We start from the raw sequence: 16,705 nt of genomic DNA, 5'->3' as shown, positions 1-16,705 counted from the left end.
AAAAAAAAAAAAAAAAAACCCCCCCCCCCCCCCCCGAACTTCCTTCGAGATCAAGCAACGCCATCAAGGCCCGAAGCCTCGTCGGCGGCCCTGATCTGGGCCTGGTACTCCTCTGGCATTGCCGCCAGTCGGCTCTTGCAAGCCGCGACAACAGCCGCAACCCGCTCCTCCCAAGTTCGGGGCTACAGATGAGATGTTAGTGGTGTTCTTGGAGGAGAGTCTTTCTACGAGAAACAAAGGGACACTTACCGGGGTTGCGGCGGCCGTTGCGGCGGCGTGGCGTCTCCTCCTCCTCTCCACCCTCGTCGCCAAAGTTGCGCCTGTCTGAGACGAATGTCAGTATGGGATAATTGCCAATATCAGTTTGGGATGACCTTACAGGCGCCAACCCGCAGCTCCAACACCCAGTTTGGGTGTCGATGTATGGGTTTGGGGCGAGCCAAAACGCCTCATCACGAGGCAGAAAGATATCGTCGGGGACCCAGGTCCCCTCTGGGGCCGCAGCCCACTCGTCCTCCCACATGGTAGGTAGGTAGTGGGAGAAGAAAAAAAGGAGAGGGAAAAAATTGATCGTTGTTAGTGGTAGATGTATGTTTGTGGTAAATAAAAAAAGAAACTTGGTTGTGCGGGCGGCGACATGACGATGATTGTTCTGGATGGTGGGTGGTAGAAGATTGAGGAGGGAAATGGACCTTGATAATATAACTGCCTACTAGGCAGCAGGTCTGTCAAACATGGACAGATAAGTTGCGTCAGATGCAGCTGCTTGACAGTGATTCACAATCGCACCGGCTTGCAGGAGCTCCTTCCCCTCTCTCTCGCACAATTTCTTTTTTTCAGAGAAACCAAAAACAACGACAGAACGATCATCGGATTTTTGCTTTCCTTTGCAAAAACAAATCTGTCATTATGGTACTGAGTGACCCTATCGCGCCGCTGCCGGAGTACCACTGGAACGCTATAGTAGACAAGAACGAATGGCTCGAATTCGAGCGTAAGTACTTAACCATCCCCCAGGAATTTATTCAAATGCTAACAGTAGATGCTTCAAATAGAAGAGCCTATCCGCCCAATTTGCAAGTCCAGTTTCTGGCGTATTCCGACTGTTCTGAAGCTAACTTGGGGATTAGCAAAGCGCCGTCGAGAAGAGGAAGAGGAAGAGGAAGAGGAAGAAGAGGATGATGAAGATGAGGATGATGAAGATGAGAAGATGACGAAGAATGAGACGACGATGACGACGACGACGGATCTCGGGATCTGGGAGACTCCTCCTGCTGCCGCTGCCACAGTAAGTCAGCCTTGACTCTTCCCGACACTTTGCCCCTATCCCCTTCACCGAACACTCACCATCTTTTTCCCGAATTGCATATTCCTGTTGAAATTTATTCGGTTTACTACAAACACTAACATTCCCATCAGCAGGTGCGAACTTAGAGAGAGCGCGCTGCCGTGGCTTGCGCAGCCATCAAGAAGATTATCAAGACGATGATCAAGCCCATGCTTAAGCTCAAGCTCAAGCGAAACCCCAAGGACGTTCAGTCCTCCGAGAAATCCTGAATCAACTGGGTCGGGTGGCAGGAATCATCATTGAGCAAGACCAATTAAACAAGAATCGCACCTTGTCTCATTCATCACTAAGTCTCTCAGGATTAAAAACTACAGAGCCTAATATACATTTCACTCAAACATAAGCAACGTGGCTCTCTTCTTCCCCACGAAAGCTGTCATCCAGTGCCTCCGCGTAAAGATCACTATTTTTATCACCTCCAGAAGATCCCTTGGATTAGCTAGTGCCTTGTCCAAAGGCAGTTTGCATCTAAGAAAACACAATCGACGTTAGATAAATATCAATCCAGGCAACAGCTAAGATAGGTACCTGTAGGTAATTGTCAACATTGAGGAGGTATCCTGGGGAGGAAGGCCGCTCTGGCTCTCTCCCAAGTCGAAAACTTGACGCGTGAGGTACCTTGGTAGGTGTTCGCTTGCGCCAGCATCAACGGCTGCCAGGACGCTGGAAAAGCACCGGATCGTCTTTTGGCCTTCTTCTTCTCCTCGTCTCCTCTCCTCTGGGACTAATGTCAGTAGGACGTAATAAAGACCAGTTTGGAATGGCCTTACACTGCTAGGGAAGAAGAGAGTTGCGTTGCTCATACTTGAGATAAATACATGTTGCACTCTAGAACTTTCAATACTGGGTGATTTGTTAATGTAATGAGTCAAGCAGCGATTCTTATCCTTCGAGAAGCATAGCAATATCGATGTTGCTTTATATTCAATAAACAAAACCGGTATTGAATGTAGCTATTAGCAGCACCCAGACAATTAAATATATACATATCCAAGACACTTACGAAAATAAAACTGAAGCGCCCTGAATAAATATGCAATAGCATATATCTAGATATTTCACAATTCTAGCGACACAGATGAATTGTTGATTTGGTTCTGACAAACAAAGTCATGATCAATTACAGATATGCATGTTTGAGTGGAAACGTGGTCAATAGTGGAGCTGAGCTTAATGACCAGGGTATGAGTGGGGTACCCGCAAATATATGGGGACGATATGGTGGGGTATCGCCAACCTTGGTATGGATCCAAACCAGAACAACAAAATCCAAAAAAATTGGTAGCTTCTCTTTGATTGAGCGTGTCATCCTGTATTTCCAGTTAGTTTCATGTTCTTCATAATGTCTTCAGGGAAAATCCGGACCTTAGTGCAGGGGCCATGCTAATCTTCTGTTGTAGCAACTATGGTTAGTTGTGTCGAGATAATGTGTTCCTGGGAGTTGAACGGACCTCTGTATCGTTTCAATACTACCGAGAGTTAGCTTGTAATCTTGACCATTGGACCAGACACTCCACTCACGACCAAATGTCGGGGTTGCCCCCGACATTTGAGAGGCAAGTTAGGTCAGCTTATATACCTCTGACCACAGCACAAGCACCACCGTGTCACTTCTACCCACAACAACACTTTTCTTACCTTTCTTTGGGCCAAACTCACGTACTAGTGCTAAATACACACAATGCCACCAACCCAGATTTGGTACACAAGTTCAATAACCCGACCTGTACTCAGTATACCATAACCACCGTAGCTGATGGAATTCGGAATTTTTACAAGTGCAGAATTACTCTCAAATAGTCCAAGAAAGTGGTATTTTACAAAGTTGTGTGCTACTCATAAAAAGGGTGGTGGGGCTGCTGCGCAAAACTCTCTTTGAACCATACTCAAAGGAGTCTTTGAACATTTGCCTCTGCGGGAATTCGAGAACACAATAGAACAAGAAATGGCTCATTTGTACTCGAAGTCTTCAAAGATTTCTCACAGAACAACTTGGCATGCAGGATGTCTAACCTGGGCTTTCTCACACTCTATTCCAGTTGGATGAAATTCCACCTTAGGGTAATAGGAAGCTCGACTGATATTGTGGAACGAAATAGCTCAATCACTTTACTCGTGTTTTGGACTTAAATCCGCGTTTATTATTTATTCATCTAAGCATGGGCTAGTTGTTATGCTACCGCGCCTTCGACAAATGTCTGTTGCTGTCAAAGGAAGCAAGGTCACCACCCTTGCCTACTAGCCATCGTCCGCAACTGGTCTCTCTTCCAGTTTCTCGTGCATCTCCAGATACTAGAACGCGTTTGCTGGGGTTCAATGTTATGTGCAGGTTGTTACTCTGGTCATAGTCGCATGCAAGTCCTGCCGATCCTTGATATCCAACGCGAATGCGCAGTAACGACCGAACGCGACTGAAAACGGGCATCGAACAACATCGACGACATAAATGGCAGTGACATTTCGTCTACAGGCGACGCATCGCTAGGTGACTTGACTGTTGTCGCTCGCAATCTGGATAGAAACTCAGCGTCAGCAATGAGTTTTCCGCTATCGGGAGGGAAGACGCGACTTACCCAATGAAGGACATGCTCATATTGCACCTCAGGACCTGAAAAAACTCACTAAAGCGATACTGAACATGCCGCCGATATGAACATCATGTTTAAATGTCTCTTTGACGAGTTGCGAGGCCTCATCTAATGTCAGAGAATGTTGACATGGTTTGTTAGATGGTAGACATCCACCAACAACGAGATGCTGGTCAAAGAAATCGAAATCGATCACGCGAAGCCTGTCGTTGTATGGAACCCAGACTCTTGTTGCTAGGCCATTCTCAAACAGGCAGACTCATCAAGACACTACTGACGTTTGCAATTGGAAATTTATGTCTGAATGTAAAATTATTCTATAAACATCTACTAATCTGGTATCATAAACGCCTCTATACCCATAAATAAATCATTGCATCATCCATCACTTCTTCAGCATACCAGGACCCTTGATCCCGCTTGCTCGACTTCGAACTCTGGAGTCGTATTTGAGAGTCTTGTCGCCAATCATTCCATTCTTGCCTGTAGTAGAGCCTGGAACACAAGGCTCCTCATTCCACGCTACACCTCTGGCACGTCTCCAAACGGCAACAGGCGAAGCTGCCATGAGTTGTGTGTAAAAGAGGCGGCAATTGGCTGCCTCATATCGAAATTGCACTGGATATCCCTTGAGATTATCCTCAGTGTAGCTGTTTAGCGAGTTGACTCTACCAGCATTAGGCAGGGGTAGAAGAGGTGGGCTCGACGCGCTGGGGATCGAGGCTGATGCGTCGCTGAGAATGGAGAGTGCTTCTTTATCGGTGCCTGCGCCAACTCGGACTAGAGCCATCGCGCTGACGATGTCCTGGTTGAAGTTGAGCAAAGTCCCCTTGACACCGCCCATGGCTTGCATAGCTTGGTCAAGAGGACGACCGCCAAGAGCAAGCGTACGGATATTATAATTGCGCGTGAGAAGGCCAGTCAGGATGCCACAAGCTGATGCGCAAATCCCATCAGTGACAATGAGGATATCCTCGGGCTTCCAAGGGGCTTCCTCCACAAGAGGCTTCGTCTCGGGGTCAAAGCCGTTGAGGTAGGCAGGGATGCTAGGCTCCCAAGGGACAGTCTTGTCGATTTGGAAGGCCGCAGTTACATTCTCGCCCTTGACGGTGTAAGGGCCAAAAAAGGCCTTGCCTGTCGTGATGGCCTTGCCATCCACGCCCACAGGGTAATGCTCTGACACTGTGATCAAAGTTGCAACAAGACTATCATAGCTGGCCTCGGAAGCTGCCTCGAGAGCGGCATTAGCGCGATATCGATCCCAGCCGGTAAACTTTCCATCCGGAAACAGCAGACGATAGATCGAGTGCGCTAGGACGACTGATCCACCACCGTTGGCAGACATGTCGATGATAAGTTTATCACGGCCAGCTGCTTTGGCCTTACGGATGAATTCAAGCACCACAGCTTGCCCCTCGAGGATGAATTTCGTCAGTGTGAAGCCAGGAGGGGGATTGGCAAGGTCGAGTCCAAGAGGAACGAAGCTCAAGATGGAGAGAACAGCAGTATCCTCATATCCCTTGCCTTGGAGGAAGTATCCGGCTACTGAGTTGGCCGAATGCTTGACAACGGGGATGGGGTATCCAGGGATGTACTTGGATGACGCTTGAGTTTTAGTTGAGCGGCGTTCATTGGCAGGCTCCTCGGATGTCATGTTGGTGGGCGTAACTTCGATGTACTGATGGAAATCCTCGCCAGACTCAATTCCAGATAAGTCGGCAGTAGGTAGGACGATAATCTCATTTTGGACCACCTTCTTGGTACCGTTGTGAAATACAATGGTATATGTATCGGGGATTTCGTACTGAGTGACGAGGGTGCTTGCGGATGAACCAGCAGCGCTGCGGGGAACGGACGAAAACAGAGCATTGTACTGCGCATCAGGATCTTGAGCGCCGGCTGTGAGGCGAGAGGCGTCCTCCTCGAGCCATTCTACAATCGGGATGCCGTCGATGCTCTTGATAGCTGATGGGGTGTAGTCAAGAAGACCGTGATCACCGCGGCTTGTATCAATGCGGGAAAATATGTAAGGCAGACGGATACCGTTGGAAGAGACAGATTCGAAGTCGATGCCCCGACGTACGTACACGAAGGCGTTGAGAAGGGCCGGGGGGTAGTCGAAGTGGCCGTCATAGGCAGAGGCAAACTGTTAGGTTAGTATGGATTCATATCGAGGTAAAGGCTAGGTTGATAGAAACTTGGCCAGGCTTTAGGATATAAAAATAAATAAACTAAAAGTCTGGCCTAAATAACATAAGCTGGACTAATAGTTTCGTCTCTTATGCTTCTAGAGACCAATGTTTCTGATACTGAAAAGAGATTACTTACAATACTCCGTAGATCAGTCATGACTTCATATTGTGTCTTGTACTTGTTGTTCTCAAGCTTGCTTCGAATGGTATCAAATCCACCCAAGACATCCACACCAGGGAACAGGTATTCTTCTGGGGGATCAGCAAGAATCTCAAGTGTGCTCTGAAACCCGATGAGAGGCTCAAGGTAGTCGAGTAGCTCTAGGTCTCGCTTCTTGTCCAAGGGGACAGACTTGAGGCAAGCAATGCCGACTGACGGAGGGATAGCCAGAATAACAGGGTTTCCCTTTTCAGGATTTGCCTCTTCATAGGTCTTACTTATGAACTTGCAAGGCGCGCTCTTTGCGTCGGAAAGGTCGCGGGATGTAATAAATGAAGGCTGGTGTCTCGCCTGGTGCATGATCTGTCTGGGCTCAAGAGCAGCAAAACCGACCCCGGCAAGGGCCAGCAGAGAGGTAGGAATAATCATGATGAGTATAAAAATGAAGAATGATAAGGCTGATAGAAGCACTCTTTCGGGCGTCTACCAACCCTTTTATGTCGTCCATCCATTCTCGCAGGGTATTGGGAAAGCTGGTGCTGGAAGCATTGGGGATGAAATTAGTAAGTCAGTTGATGCTGTTCTGGCCGGGCTTCTTGAGCTGTTTATTTTTGCACCCCAAAACTTGAAGGCTGCGGCTGTGTGGAACTGCCTGCGCTGTGCAGTTGTTAGCGCCGAGGGGAATGCTTACTATGCTGGTAGTTTGATGGGCTGTGCTGAAGCCCGCTGACAGCTGTGCGGGCCTGTCAGATCTCAATGGCATCTTGTTTCAATCTGGTAATATTTTGTTTATTTTTTATTGTTTCTGATCGAATGAGAGACGAGGAATTGAGGTGTCGCTTTATATCTGCAACCGATTGAATTCTGTTTGGTCGTTGAAGCTTTTGTGAGGGATCAACATGATATGTTTCAACCAGGCGGCTTGACAACCAGTGAGATGGTCTTGACATTTGAACTTTGGTTCCCCGCTGTCCAACGGGTTTCTATTTTAGGGAAGCGCCACAAGGCATCTTTGGATCAACAACCCCTGCCTGTTTTTCAGCCGGCCTCTGGGTATCAGAAAAGTTGCGAGGCCAGGCTTGATCACTCAGCGCCCCGATTCTTTATTTCGTCCCGAGTCTTGGCGGAGGATGGTGTCACTGCCAGTGGACAAAACAACATGCTAGTATCATAATGACTAGATAAGCACATCCCTTGTTCTCTCAGCCATCAACGTCTATACTCTTCATTCTCCAAAATGCGCCACCTCGTCTCCAAGTCCAAAACGAGGTCGCCTTGACGTTGCGGAGTTTTGGCGTGGGGTTTTCGTATAATTTTAAGCATGCTTCTTAGCGCGTGGGAGCTGACATGTCACTGCGAGGCCACTGCGAGGCGCATGCAAAAGACTGCATGCATCAATACCGGCTGACAGAAGGGGTTTTCGGGACCGAACTGAGGCTTGTATCTTCTCTCTGAGCAGAAAGGGTCACTGACATCCTAGGTAGACACGGTTGGTACATGCGCATCTGATACGTACATGAGATTTGACCTCTGACTTACAAGACATCTGTAGTTGTAATTTATCTGCTTAATTAACAGAAATACGGGGGGGTAGGATTGTTGGTGAATCACGGCACTTCGGCGCGGGACTGGGGAGGTTTTTCTACTTTTTTTTCTAAATAAGGAGTACTTATCCCCTGAGATGGGACGTGGGAATAAAAAGTTTAATGCCCGACTGTAATGTCTACTTCTACTAGAGACTTGGCTCACTCTCTGATTACCAGTGCCAAGGAATTTTGTGATTGTACGAATGCTTCTACGTAAACTCGTCTGTATGACAACAAAAATCTGTTTCTGCCCACGCAAGATAGACATGTTATACGGTTTATAATCTTCAAACACAAACCAAATATGTGTGCTTGCTTACTGGTATCGATTGATACTTAGGTAGCTGAAAACCCCTAGTTTCCTCGGCCAGGAGATAGTTGTCACGAGAAAGCGGCATGATTCACTTGTGCTTGTTCAATTTCATCAAAAAATCATGTTACCAGCACACTATGATTCTGTTTCTACTGTTAGAAACTTAACAAATCTGTGTGATTCACGACGCAGTTAAACCCTTCCATAAACCTATAGGTCTGTGATTCACAGCGCGATCACCCTCTTCCACAAACATATAAATCTATCACTGCCCTGCCACTGCCAGCTCTTCGTTTCAAACTTATCAAAACATCTTGCTAGCTCGAACTATATATCACAACCCTCCGGCACAGGGTCTCTCACCGCGTTGCCATCTTCAGGTACCCAATCACCCAATACTTCCTATAGACAGCCCAAAGAGACTAATAGGATCTCCGGCCTCTAGGGGAGGCCCACAGTCCTCACAATCATGAGCTTCTCGAGCTTCTAGGAACACTTCGACTCCTTCTAGAGCCCTCCCAAGCTCTCTGTCTCTGAGCAGAGGAAGCCCTTTAGTCCCAGGCGCAACCATCACAAGATCGACTGCTTCTGGCCAAAGTGGCCCCTCGAACATGCCTCCTATCGCGGTACCTGGGCCGTCATTTCTTTGTCAGAGAACAGGCTCAGCTCGTCAACGGGCAGACCTTTTGAACCCAACTCTCAAAACACAGCTATGGCTCACCATGCTGTGCCTGTATCAGATGTTATCTTGCAGGCTGACAAGTGCCGTGAATTTGTGAAAGAATCCCCTAATAGCAAGCTCGCCTCTCCCTGACTGCGTGTTGTTTGATCTAACAAAGATCTTGGGAAACGAGCTACCAAAGCTCTCTCGGATTTGGAGTGAACTCGGACATCCCAACTTGGAGGCTTCCAATGACCCCATGTGGCTTCATTAAACTAGCTGTGCTTTGTAGAGGGTATTGCTGGCCACCATGGCACTGCAGATCTCTCCAGATAGTGAACTGGCAAAAGGATGTTCGCTGCAACCGGCAAAAAATGTCGGTGGAGAGGCTCGAACTCTCGACCTTTGGATAACCCTGGTGTTTAACCAAGTCATATCTCTATGAGACCAACGCTCTAACCAACTGAGCCACACCGACCGGTATTTTGTTACTGGATGAGATCCAGTTTCTATGATTGGCAGCCTGACTTTGGGATCTAAGAAGGGAGCGCGCCTGAGCCATACCGGCTGGAAAGAGTCGTTTTCCTTGTTCACCATGTAGGTAGCACGTGATTACTAACATGTGCAAGTTTCGCTCTTTTCGATACATTCGCGCATCGTCATTCGCTCTCGCCTCGCTCTTTGGTCCTCTTATGGCAATGCTGCGCCTCGCGTCCACGCACTACACCTCCATCAACTCTAGGCGGCCGCGTTTTACTTCGCCTGGGGGCGATGATGTTTTGGCGTTTGGTTGGATGGGGATTGCGTGGACTTTATTGTAAGAGAATGCAAGGTACGACTCAATGGTGACAGAAACATTAGTCTCTAGGCTTTAGGATACAAAAATAAATAATCTAAAAGCCTTGCCTAAATGACATAAGCTGATCTAATAATTTTGTCTTGTATGATTCTGGTGACTTGACGTTTTTGGCACTGATCAGAGGACGGAAAGATGGTTGGCATATAAGGATGGATGAGTTCAAGATAATCAGAACCTTTCCTCCAAGCATTCTACTTTCCTATCTATCCATTTTCTATATACCATATATTTCATCATGACTGCCTATACTACCAACACCTCCATGGAGGTCGACCCTCTCAAACAAGCTGGTCAATCTCCCTCTTATAGCATCGAACCCGATAACACAGAATACTATCACACGCAAGCCCAAGATCGAGATGCTGTTCCCCGTAGCAAGCCGAGTGTAGGTCAACGCTTCCACAAGATCAGCTCCAAGGCTGGCTCGCCGCTCAACAAAGCCGCGAATTTGATTGGAGCTGAAGGGTGGTGGCCTACTACTATGGACAAGGAGTGCGCTAAAGCTGCCCGTGTTCTTCACTCTTTTACCAGTGAGTATTGCTATCTGCATGTAGGAATAGTACTGACTTGCTTTAGACCTCAGCTCTTCTACATCCCCCAACAGCAAGGGGCCTCTTCACCCCACAGGCCTTACTCGCAAATCGATGATCAAGATCCCTCCTACTGTTCTTCAAAGCGCCGCCGGCCTCGCTATATTCAATGTCATTCGTGCCGGCGCCTGTCATGGCTCTCTCTCGGGCGGCTCCGGCGTAGTCATCTCTCGCCGTGAAGACGGTACCTGGTCTCCTCCCTCATCATTCATTGTGAGCACACTCGGTGCAGGCTTTGTCTTTGGTCTCGATGTTTACGACTGCGTCTGCGTCCTCAACACCCCCGAGCAAGTCGCTGCCTTCACCAAGCCTCGTGTATCTCTCGGCGCAGAAGGTTCCATCGCTGTTGGTCCTGTTGGAACAGGAGCCAGTGTCGACGCTGCCCTCAGCAAGACTGCTGCTCGACCGGTGTGGAGTTATATGAAGAGTCGTGGCTTGTGGGCGGGTCTTCAGATTGATGGCACTATTGTCGTTGCCCGAGGCGATGCCAATGCCGTATTCTATAATGAGCGCGGTATCACGGCACAGAAGATCTTGCTTGGCGATGTTGCTTGGCCCATGGGTGCTAAGCCTCTTTTTGAAGTGCTGCAAGCGCTCGAGGGGCGGGCTACCTATGATCGCACTGTTGTGCAGGCAGTGGGCGAATCACCCACCCCTGGCGATTCCATCCTATCTGAGAAGCAGGAGAGATATACTGATGAACCTGAACGTGAGATTGGTGGCTCCGAAAAGTCGGAGAGATACATCGACGAACCTGAAGAGCCCAAGATCAGTGACTCTGAAAAGTCTGAAAAGCACAGCGATGAATATCCGGCTGAGAAGGGTGAAGAGCCCCCGATGCTCATAGTTACGTCTCCTACCACTATCCATAGTATGGAAGACCTTCCCGGGTATGAGGTTGTGGAGAAGGAGTAGGCTCGGGATTTCGGTGAGGACAAAACGTCCAGGGGTTCGCCTTGAACTTGGGCTTCTTCTTCGCTCTCGCCTACCCAGTTTCATTGTTTCTTAAATGGCAAGTCCCAGGAGTTCTAGATTGTTGTTATAATATATATTATTTTATACCCATTAGCCGTGAGACAAGACCGTTGTCCTGTAGCAGAGTATAGATTTTTGCAAATGAATATCTTCTCACCGTCAGCACCTTCATAAACAAGGCTATTGATCAGGTTTATAATCCGAATAGAATGCTATGCAAGTCTATACAAAATAATGCTCATTCGTCGTTGAAACCCTCATTACTCCATAACATGCGTCATGACTAAACAGCCTCTTCACCCACAGGTCCCCTTCGCTTCCTCCTAGTGTTTGCATCCAAGTTCTCTATCTCCTCAGCGCCACTGCGAAGGGTAGACTCGGTGCTGATAGCAGGACCGCTTGAACTTTCAGGTAACCTAACCTTCTTGCCTCCCCATCCAGCAGCCAAGGATAATGTTTGTGCCGCATAGTCCAAGTCTCCGTCGAAGCCATACCGGAAAGATTCCGTCTCTTGAAGTGGGAGATGGTTGAAGCGCCAGTCCCAAACTGAAGCATATGTCGACCGGTAGCTCGCAAATGCCATGATCGTACCGATGAAGCCTCCTCCCAAGATATCGTACCAGTTGTGCGCAGCGTCGATGGTGAGAGAGCCAGCGATGAGGACTGCCGCCAAGACGGGGACGAACGTGAGGGACAGTTTCCAGAAGGCGGGCTTGTGATCTGCCCAGACCTTGAGCTTAGCATTAAGCCACAAGAAGAGGAATCCGAATCCAGCGAATGCAGCAGTAGTATGTCCGCTCGGAAACGAAGTGATGGCGTTTTGGATCCTCGACTGATCAGGCTGTGTGCAGATTTCTGTGGTGTACATGATCTGGTAGAAGCCAACTCCATTCAGGCCGGTTTTGTTGTGCGTCTTTGCGAGCGAGATGTCGGGCATGCAAACATCAAGAAAGTAAGGTCGGAAACCGCCCACGAGTTGTTTGAGAGTAACCTGGAAGAGGGACGCCAGTGTTACGGACCAAACAGTCCCGATTATAGCATTACTCGCATCCCAAACCGACTTGATCTGAATCTGAGCGACGATGTAGGTAATGATGGGTATCGCAATAGAGATCAGTCCAGAGAGCCAGGCGGGAAGAATCCAACCGCGATCAGGGTAGGCCCACTGGGGGTAGACGATATCGCCGGACGTCGCATCGAAAGTGATGGGGAATGTTCGTGTGATGATGACGGGAGAGTGGTAGATCTAAGAGTGTTAGCGATGGAATAAATATGTCGATAGAGTACGTACGCCGTAGGCAAGAGCACCAACAAAGGCCATGCAAAGAAGATCTTGGTAGTTTACTTTTAACCATTTCCGCAAAAAGGCCTTGAGCGTCGCTCTCTTGGACTGAGGCGTTGCGGCTGCATCCGGGTTGATGCGTGGGAGGAGAGGCATGACGACCTGACGATAAATAATATCGTCTCGACAAAAGAATGCCGTAGAGAAATAAAATTATTGCGAGGAAGAGGGATGAGAGAAGGCGAGATGCGAACTTGTGATGCGTCGCGTGCCTACATTACCTTAGTAGAGCTGACGTCATGGTATGCATGGGCGATCGGGATCGTCTAAACCATGGCAGAACCAAGTCTTGGGGTACAGAAACAAGGAGTCAAAAAGTACACTCAAAGCGTCATGAACTGACCTACTAATTTCGGTCCCTCTGCTTAGCCTGACTCCGAGGGCACAATTAAATTCCTGACTTGTTGTCGCGTAGCCAATCATTTAATACGAAATACCGATAATCAATATGCCCACCTACAGGGAAGTGAAAGGCAATATTGCCATTAAAGTTGTACCAACCACCAAATGCCCACCCTATGGACATAGTGATTGAATTGCTATTCGCCGCTTTATGATGGCGTCTCTGACTCTTGAACTGTTAACAAGTTCATGATATTAAAGCTTGACGCAAATGATTACCTTGCCATCTTTCCGAGTTAATATCTCCCATCCCCTGTGGTTGATGACGATTTACAACATGAGCAACGCACATTTAAACGAGGTATTAAAAACAGTAGCTTTCAGGAACAAGATTCTGATGATGGGTTACAGTACGATCTACAGATCATCAAGTCACTTGCCTGAGTGTTGTTACTTGATCAAGCATCCCGGCGACCAGTTTCCTATTGTCTAGTGCTACTACCCAAGTGAAGCTGCTACGATTTACTCTCGAGATGGAACCCATTTCGTGTCTTGCTCAGTATCACGACCAGCTTGGAACATTGTTGCAACCTCAGCCTCTAACAAATCATCATCCGGTATGGTGTAGTGGCTAACATTTCGCGCTCTCATAACTTGAGAGATCAGTACCGCGGAGCCCAGGGTTCGATTCCCTGTACCGGAGTTAGTTTTTTGCTCTCCTTCAGGAAGGGAAGAGCAGAACCTTTTGACAGAGACAAGGCAGACATGGACCAACCAATATACTCAGGCACTTGTATAGACACCAGTGCCCTGGACTCTGAGCAAATAAGATTATGCAAGGGTGTGGGCAGGTGGCACTTTGTCTTTCCTCAAGACAGGAGTAGGCTATTGCTGGTTGCTGTCTCTTCAGCCTAGGACTCGAGCAATGTAGTGCCTCTCGACCAATTTCTGTCCGAAGAGAAACGCTTCCCGAGTTACTGACTCTGTGTTGTGAAAGGGGTTACCTGCTTCCCATACTCGAGAACAGGACGAGAGCGTCAATAGGCTATATAATCAACCCCAACACAGGAGCAGCATGTACATACCGCAGACAACAGCACGTCTTGAGCCCACTAGGACTTAAAGTTGGATATCTCGAGTCCACGGCTAGACTAGAGACACTGATCAAGGAGATAAAGAAGACTTGCCCAGTTGATCATCAACAGGCAAAAAAGGACAAAAAGGAAACTCCGGTACAGGGAATCGAACCCTGGGCTCCGCGGTACTGATCTCTCAAGTTATGAGAGCGCGAAATGTTAGCCACTACACCATACCGGATAGTGGTTCATGACTGAGGGTGAACACTGAGCGCCTAAGAGGTCGAGGCGTCTGGATACTGGCAACGTGTTCATTCTTACGGCGGACACATGTCAGTAGACAGTGTATCGTCTGGTATCTCGAGCAGTGATGATGGTGTTGACGATGTAGGAGTTAGAAAAGAGTTGGCGGTTGTGAAATGTTAATCCTCGCGCGCGTGAAGTGTAAAGGAAAGGGTTAAGCTCAAGGTTCAGATCGGAAACGTGGTTTCTAGAAATGGCAAGTCCCATCCCATGTCATTATCGTTAGTCATCCACCGAACAATCTCGACAACTTCCCCTTGCTGCGCCTTTATTCTCTCTTCATCAACAATGGTGCATTATATACCTGTCTGGCGGGCTAAGAATTGGCTTCGTCTCTTCATATGAATCTTCTTCATTGCCTACACACAACCGACTGCAGTGACTAGATTGTTCCATTTATATTAAGTTCAGCAAAAGTCAATCGGGTAAACTGCTTTGGGAACTGGCTGTTATAGTTCTTATCTCGCCTCAAAAACTGCCATTCTTCGAACAAGCAACATATGGCGATCCTACGTTTCTGGGATACTGCATGGTCCTAAAGGAGAGGGACACGATGCGCTTGCACACGGAACTAACGGATTGTGTTGATATACAGTACCATAACGATAATCCGTAAATGTCATTGTGAACCAATTATTCCTCTTATGAGCAATACAAAACTCGATTGATACTTTTGTGCATTACTAAGATCACAAAGGGGTACACGTTGGGCTGTCCCTAGCTGTGGTCTCGGTTAAGAGAACAGTCTGAGGTTGACGAAAGATGCATGTAGACCAACTACGAACTACGCAAATTCGAGTGCAGTCTAAAGATAAGATTTTATAAAGACCAAACTAAGTAATGCAGTATGGGAGTGGTATGAATCCTGACCAGCCGTTTGGGAAGTTGGCGACGCGAGTATACAAGCCCCCAGCACAGACGCTGATATCTTATGGGAGTGAGGACAAAACCACACTTCGTAGTGTTGATTGGAAATTATAAAGCGCTGTTCCTTTTGCCGGCTGCCTGCGACTGGCCTTGGTGAATCACTGTTGGCCAGTGTTGCGGGTTGTCACTGCTGCCAGCTGCCCAACTGTTTGCTTATATCCTAATCCTCCACACCTTCTTCCATCTCGATCCTGAAACTTCACTTCATAAGCCAGTCAGCTTGCCGGTACTTCTCTTCCAGAAGCTGTATTCATTATCGAAGCCTTGTTTGCCTATACTCTTGCAGCGGGCACCACGAACTACACCCACATCCTGCTTCCCACCGCTACACAAAACAAGGTAGTGAGACACTAGCATCCTTCGGTGGATGTGACAAGCCGACTACGCGCAAGAAATGTTGCTAATATAGTCTAGAGAAAGAGATCCGAACCTGCACTCATTCCGCAGCCTATTCCATGCAATCGTCCCAAGATGGCCTCCAAAGGATCAGATGTACCTTTCTCGTCGCCAAAGCGTCCGCAAACACCCTTGGGGCCCTCATCCGGGCCCCAAATAATTGAAGCGACATATATAATGACTCGAGAGATGGCGATGGCGCAAGCTGGCGACATCAAGGAAAAATTGGGACATAGGGGTTTCGACCAGGCCGCCCTCCTCCCACAAATGAACGAATGGCTATCGTTGCCTGTGGTCAAAGTGCTCAGCGAGGACATGAAGAACAGAGTATCGATCTGGTGTCAGCAGCACAACCGGGGATGGATCGATGCAATCCGGGACGCCGAAGATGACTTGAAGGAGTACCGGTATACCTCTCGCATCCAAGAGTCCACTGCTATGGTGCCCGAGAGCATTCAAAGCCGCCTTGAAGAAAGCCTGGACAGATTCAGGCAAGAGATTCTGCAGGAACAGCGAGAAACCACAGCCAAAATGATGGCCAAGATGGATAGCCTGCAGCTTTCAGAGCAAACTTCTCCGCCTGCCAAACGCCGCCGAATGAGCACCAGAAACATCCCAAAGAACGCGAGCCTGCAGAAAATTGACGAGGGTTTGCGCTATCTTCTTGGTGAAGATAGCGAACTTGTACAATGTTTCCGCGAGCATGCGGTGAATGCTGACCCCAAGTTTACCACTCTGGTAGAGCCCAGTGCGAAGAGATTTTGGACAAAAGGGCAACTGGAGAATTTCCAAAAGGAGACACGGGAGTTGGGACTTGGTGCTGTGGAATACAAGCTTCTCGACCGAATTTTCCAGGAAATGGAAGAGGGTGATCTGAGCATGGCGAACATTGCCGCATTGTCTCTCCAACTGACATCTCGGGAGCAATATGGAACCCTCAAAGCAAAGTTCCGATTTTTCTGTGTCTCCGACAGAGAACAGGAAGAGTGTTAGGTGTGTGATGAGAACCATTGCTGCTTATGTATGCAGAGGAAGGCCATGAGGCAG

At 48.2% G+C, this 16,705-nt stretch overlaps 7 protein-coding genes across 7 annotated transcripts, besides 3 other annotated features; 3 read left to right on the top strand and 4 right to left on the bottom strand.

Annotated features, from left to right (window-relative positions):
• Nucleotides 1-50: 50 nt before the first annotated feature.
• FPSE_10935 (uncharacterized protein) lies at nt 51-523 on the bottom strand (the record flags this gene model as incomplete). Its single annotated transcript, XM_009264052.1, has 3 exons — nt 51-182; nt 250-324; nt 380-523. 3 exons carry the CDS (start codon nt 521-523, stop codon nt 51-53), a joined length of 351 nt encoding a protein of 116 aa, XP_009262327.1.
• A 386-nt stretch (nt 524-909) lies between these two features.
• On the top strand, nt 910-1,557 carry FPSE_10936 (uncharacterized protein; the record flags this gene model as incomplete). Its single annotated transcript, XM_009264053.1, has 3 exons — nt 910-994; nt 1,056-1,288; nt 1,435-1,557. The coding sequence occupies 3 exons, from the start codon at nt 910-912 to the stop codon at nt 1,555-1,557; spliced, it is 441 nt and encodes a 146-aa protein (XP_009262328.1).
• Nucleotides 1,144-1,176: a microsatellite.
• Nucleotides 1,178-1,246: a microsatellite.
• Nucleotides 1,558-1,889: 332 nt separating the features above from the next.
• FPSE_10937 (uncharacterized protein) lies at nt 1,890-2,151 on the bottom strand (the record flags this gene model as incomplete). Its single annotated transcript, XM_009264054.1, has 2 exons — nt 1,890-2,066; nt 2,119-2,151. The coding sequence occupies 2 exons, from the start codon at nt 2,149-2,151 to the stop codon at nt 1,890-1,892; spliced, it is 210 nt and encodes a 69-aa protein (XP_009262329.1).
• A 2,170-nt stretch (nt 2,152-4,321) lies between these two features.
• On the bottom strand, nt 4,322-6,717 carry FPSE_10938 (uncharacterized protein; the record flags this gene model as incomplete). Its single annotated transcript, XM_009264055.1, has 2 exons — nt 4,322-6,082; nt 6,265-6,717. The coding sequence occupies 2 exons, from the start codon at nt 6,715-6,717 to the stop codon at nt 4,322-4,324; spliced, it is 2,214 nt and encodes a 737-aa protein (XP_009262330.1).
• Nucleotides 6,718-9,942: 3,225 nt separating this feature from the next.
• Nucleotides 9,943-11,212, top strand: FPSE_10939 (uncharacterized protein; the record flags this gene model as incomplete). The annotated part of the gene is made up of 2 exons (XM_009264056.1): nt 9,943-10,237; nt 10,284-11,212. 2 exons carry the CDS (start codon nt 9,943-9,945, stop codon nt 11,210-11,212), a joined length of 1,224 nt encoding a protein of 407 aa, XP_009262331.1.
• Nucleotides 11,213-11,336: 124 nt separating this feature from the next.
• Nucleotides 11,337-11,358: a repeat region.
• A 197-nt stretch (nt 11,359-11,555) lies between these two features.
• FPSE_10940 (uncharacterized protein) lies at nt 11,556-12,710 on the bottom strand (the record flags this gene model as incomplete). The annotated part of the gene is made up of 2 exons (XM_009264057.1): nt 11,556-12,518; nt 12,564-12,710. The coding sequence occupies 2 exons, from the start codon at nt 12,708-12,710 to the stop codon at nt 11,556-11,558; spliced, it is 1,110 nt and encodes a 369-aa protein (XP_009262332.1).
• A 3,023-nt stretch (nt 12,711-15,733) lies between these two features.
• Nucleotides 15,734-16,651, top strand: FPSE_10941 (uncharacterized protein; the record flags this gene model as incomplete). The annotated part of the gene is made up of 1 exon (XM_009264058.1): nt 15,734-16,651. One exon carries the CDS (start codon nt 15,734-15,736, stop codon nt 16,649-16,651), a length of 918 nt encoding a protein of 305 aa, XP_009262333.1.
• Between the last annotated feature and the right edge of the window lie 54 nt (nt 16,652-16,705).

Source organism: Fusarium pseudograminearum, chromosome 1 (genome assembly GCF_000303195.2).
Source record: "Fusarium pseudograminearum CS3096 chromosome 1, whole genome shotgun sequence".
In the NCBI taxonomy this organism is placed as follows: Eukaryota; Fungi; Ascomycota; class Sordariomycetes; order Hypocreales; family Nectriaceae; genus Fusarium; species Fusarium pseudograminearum.
Note: the sequence above shows the minus strand (reverse complement) of the source record. Positions and strands in the feature narration are given on the sequence as shown.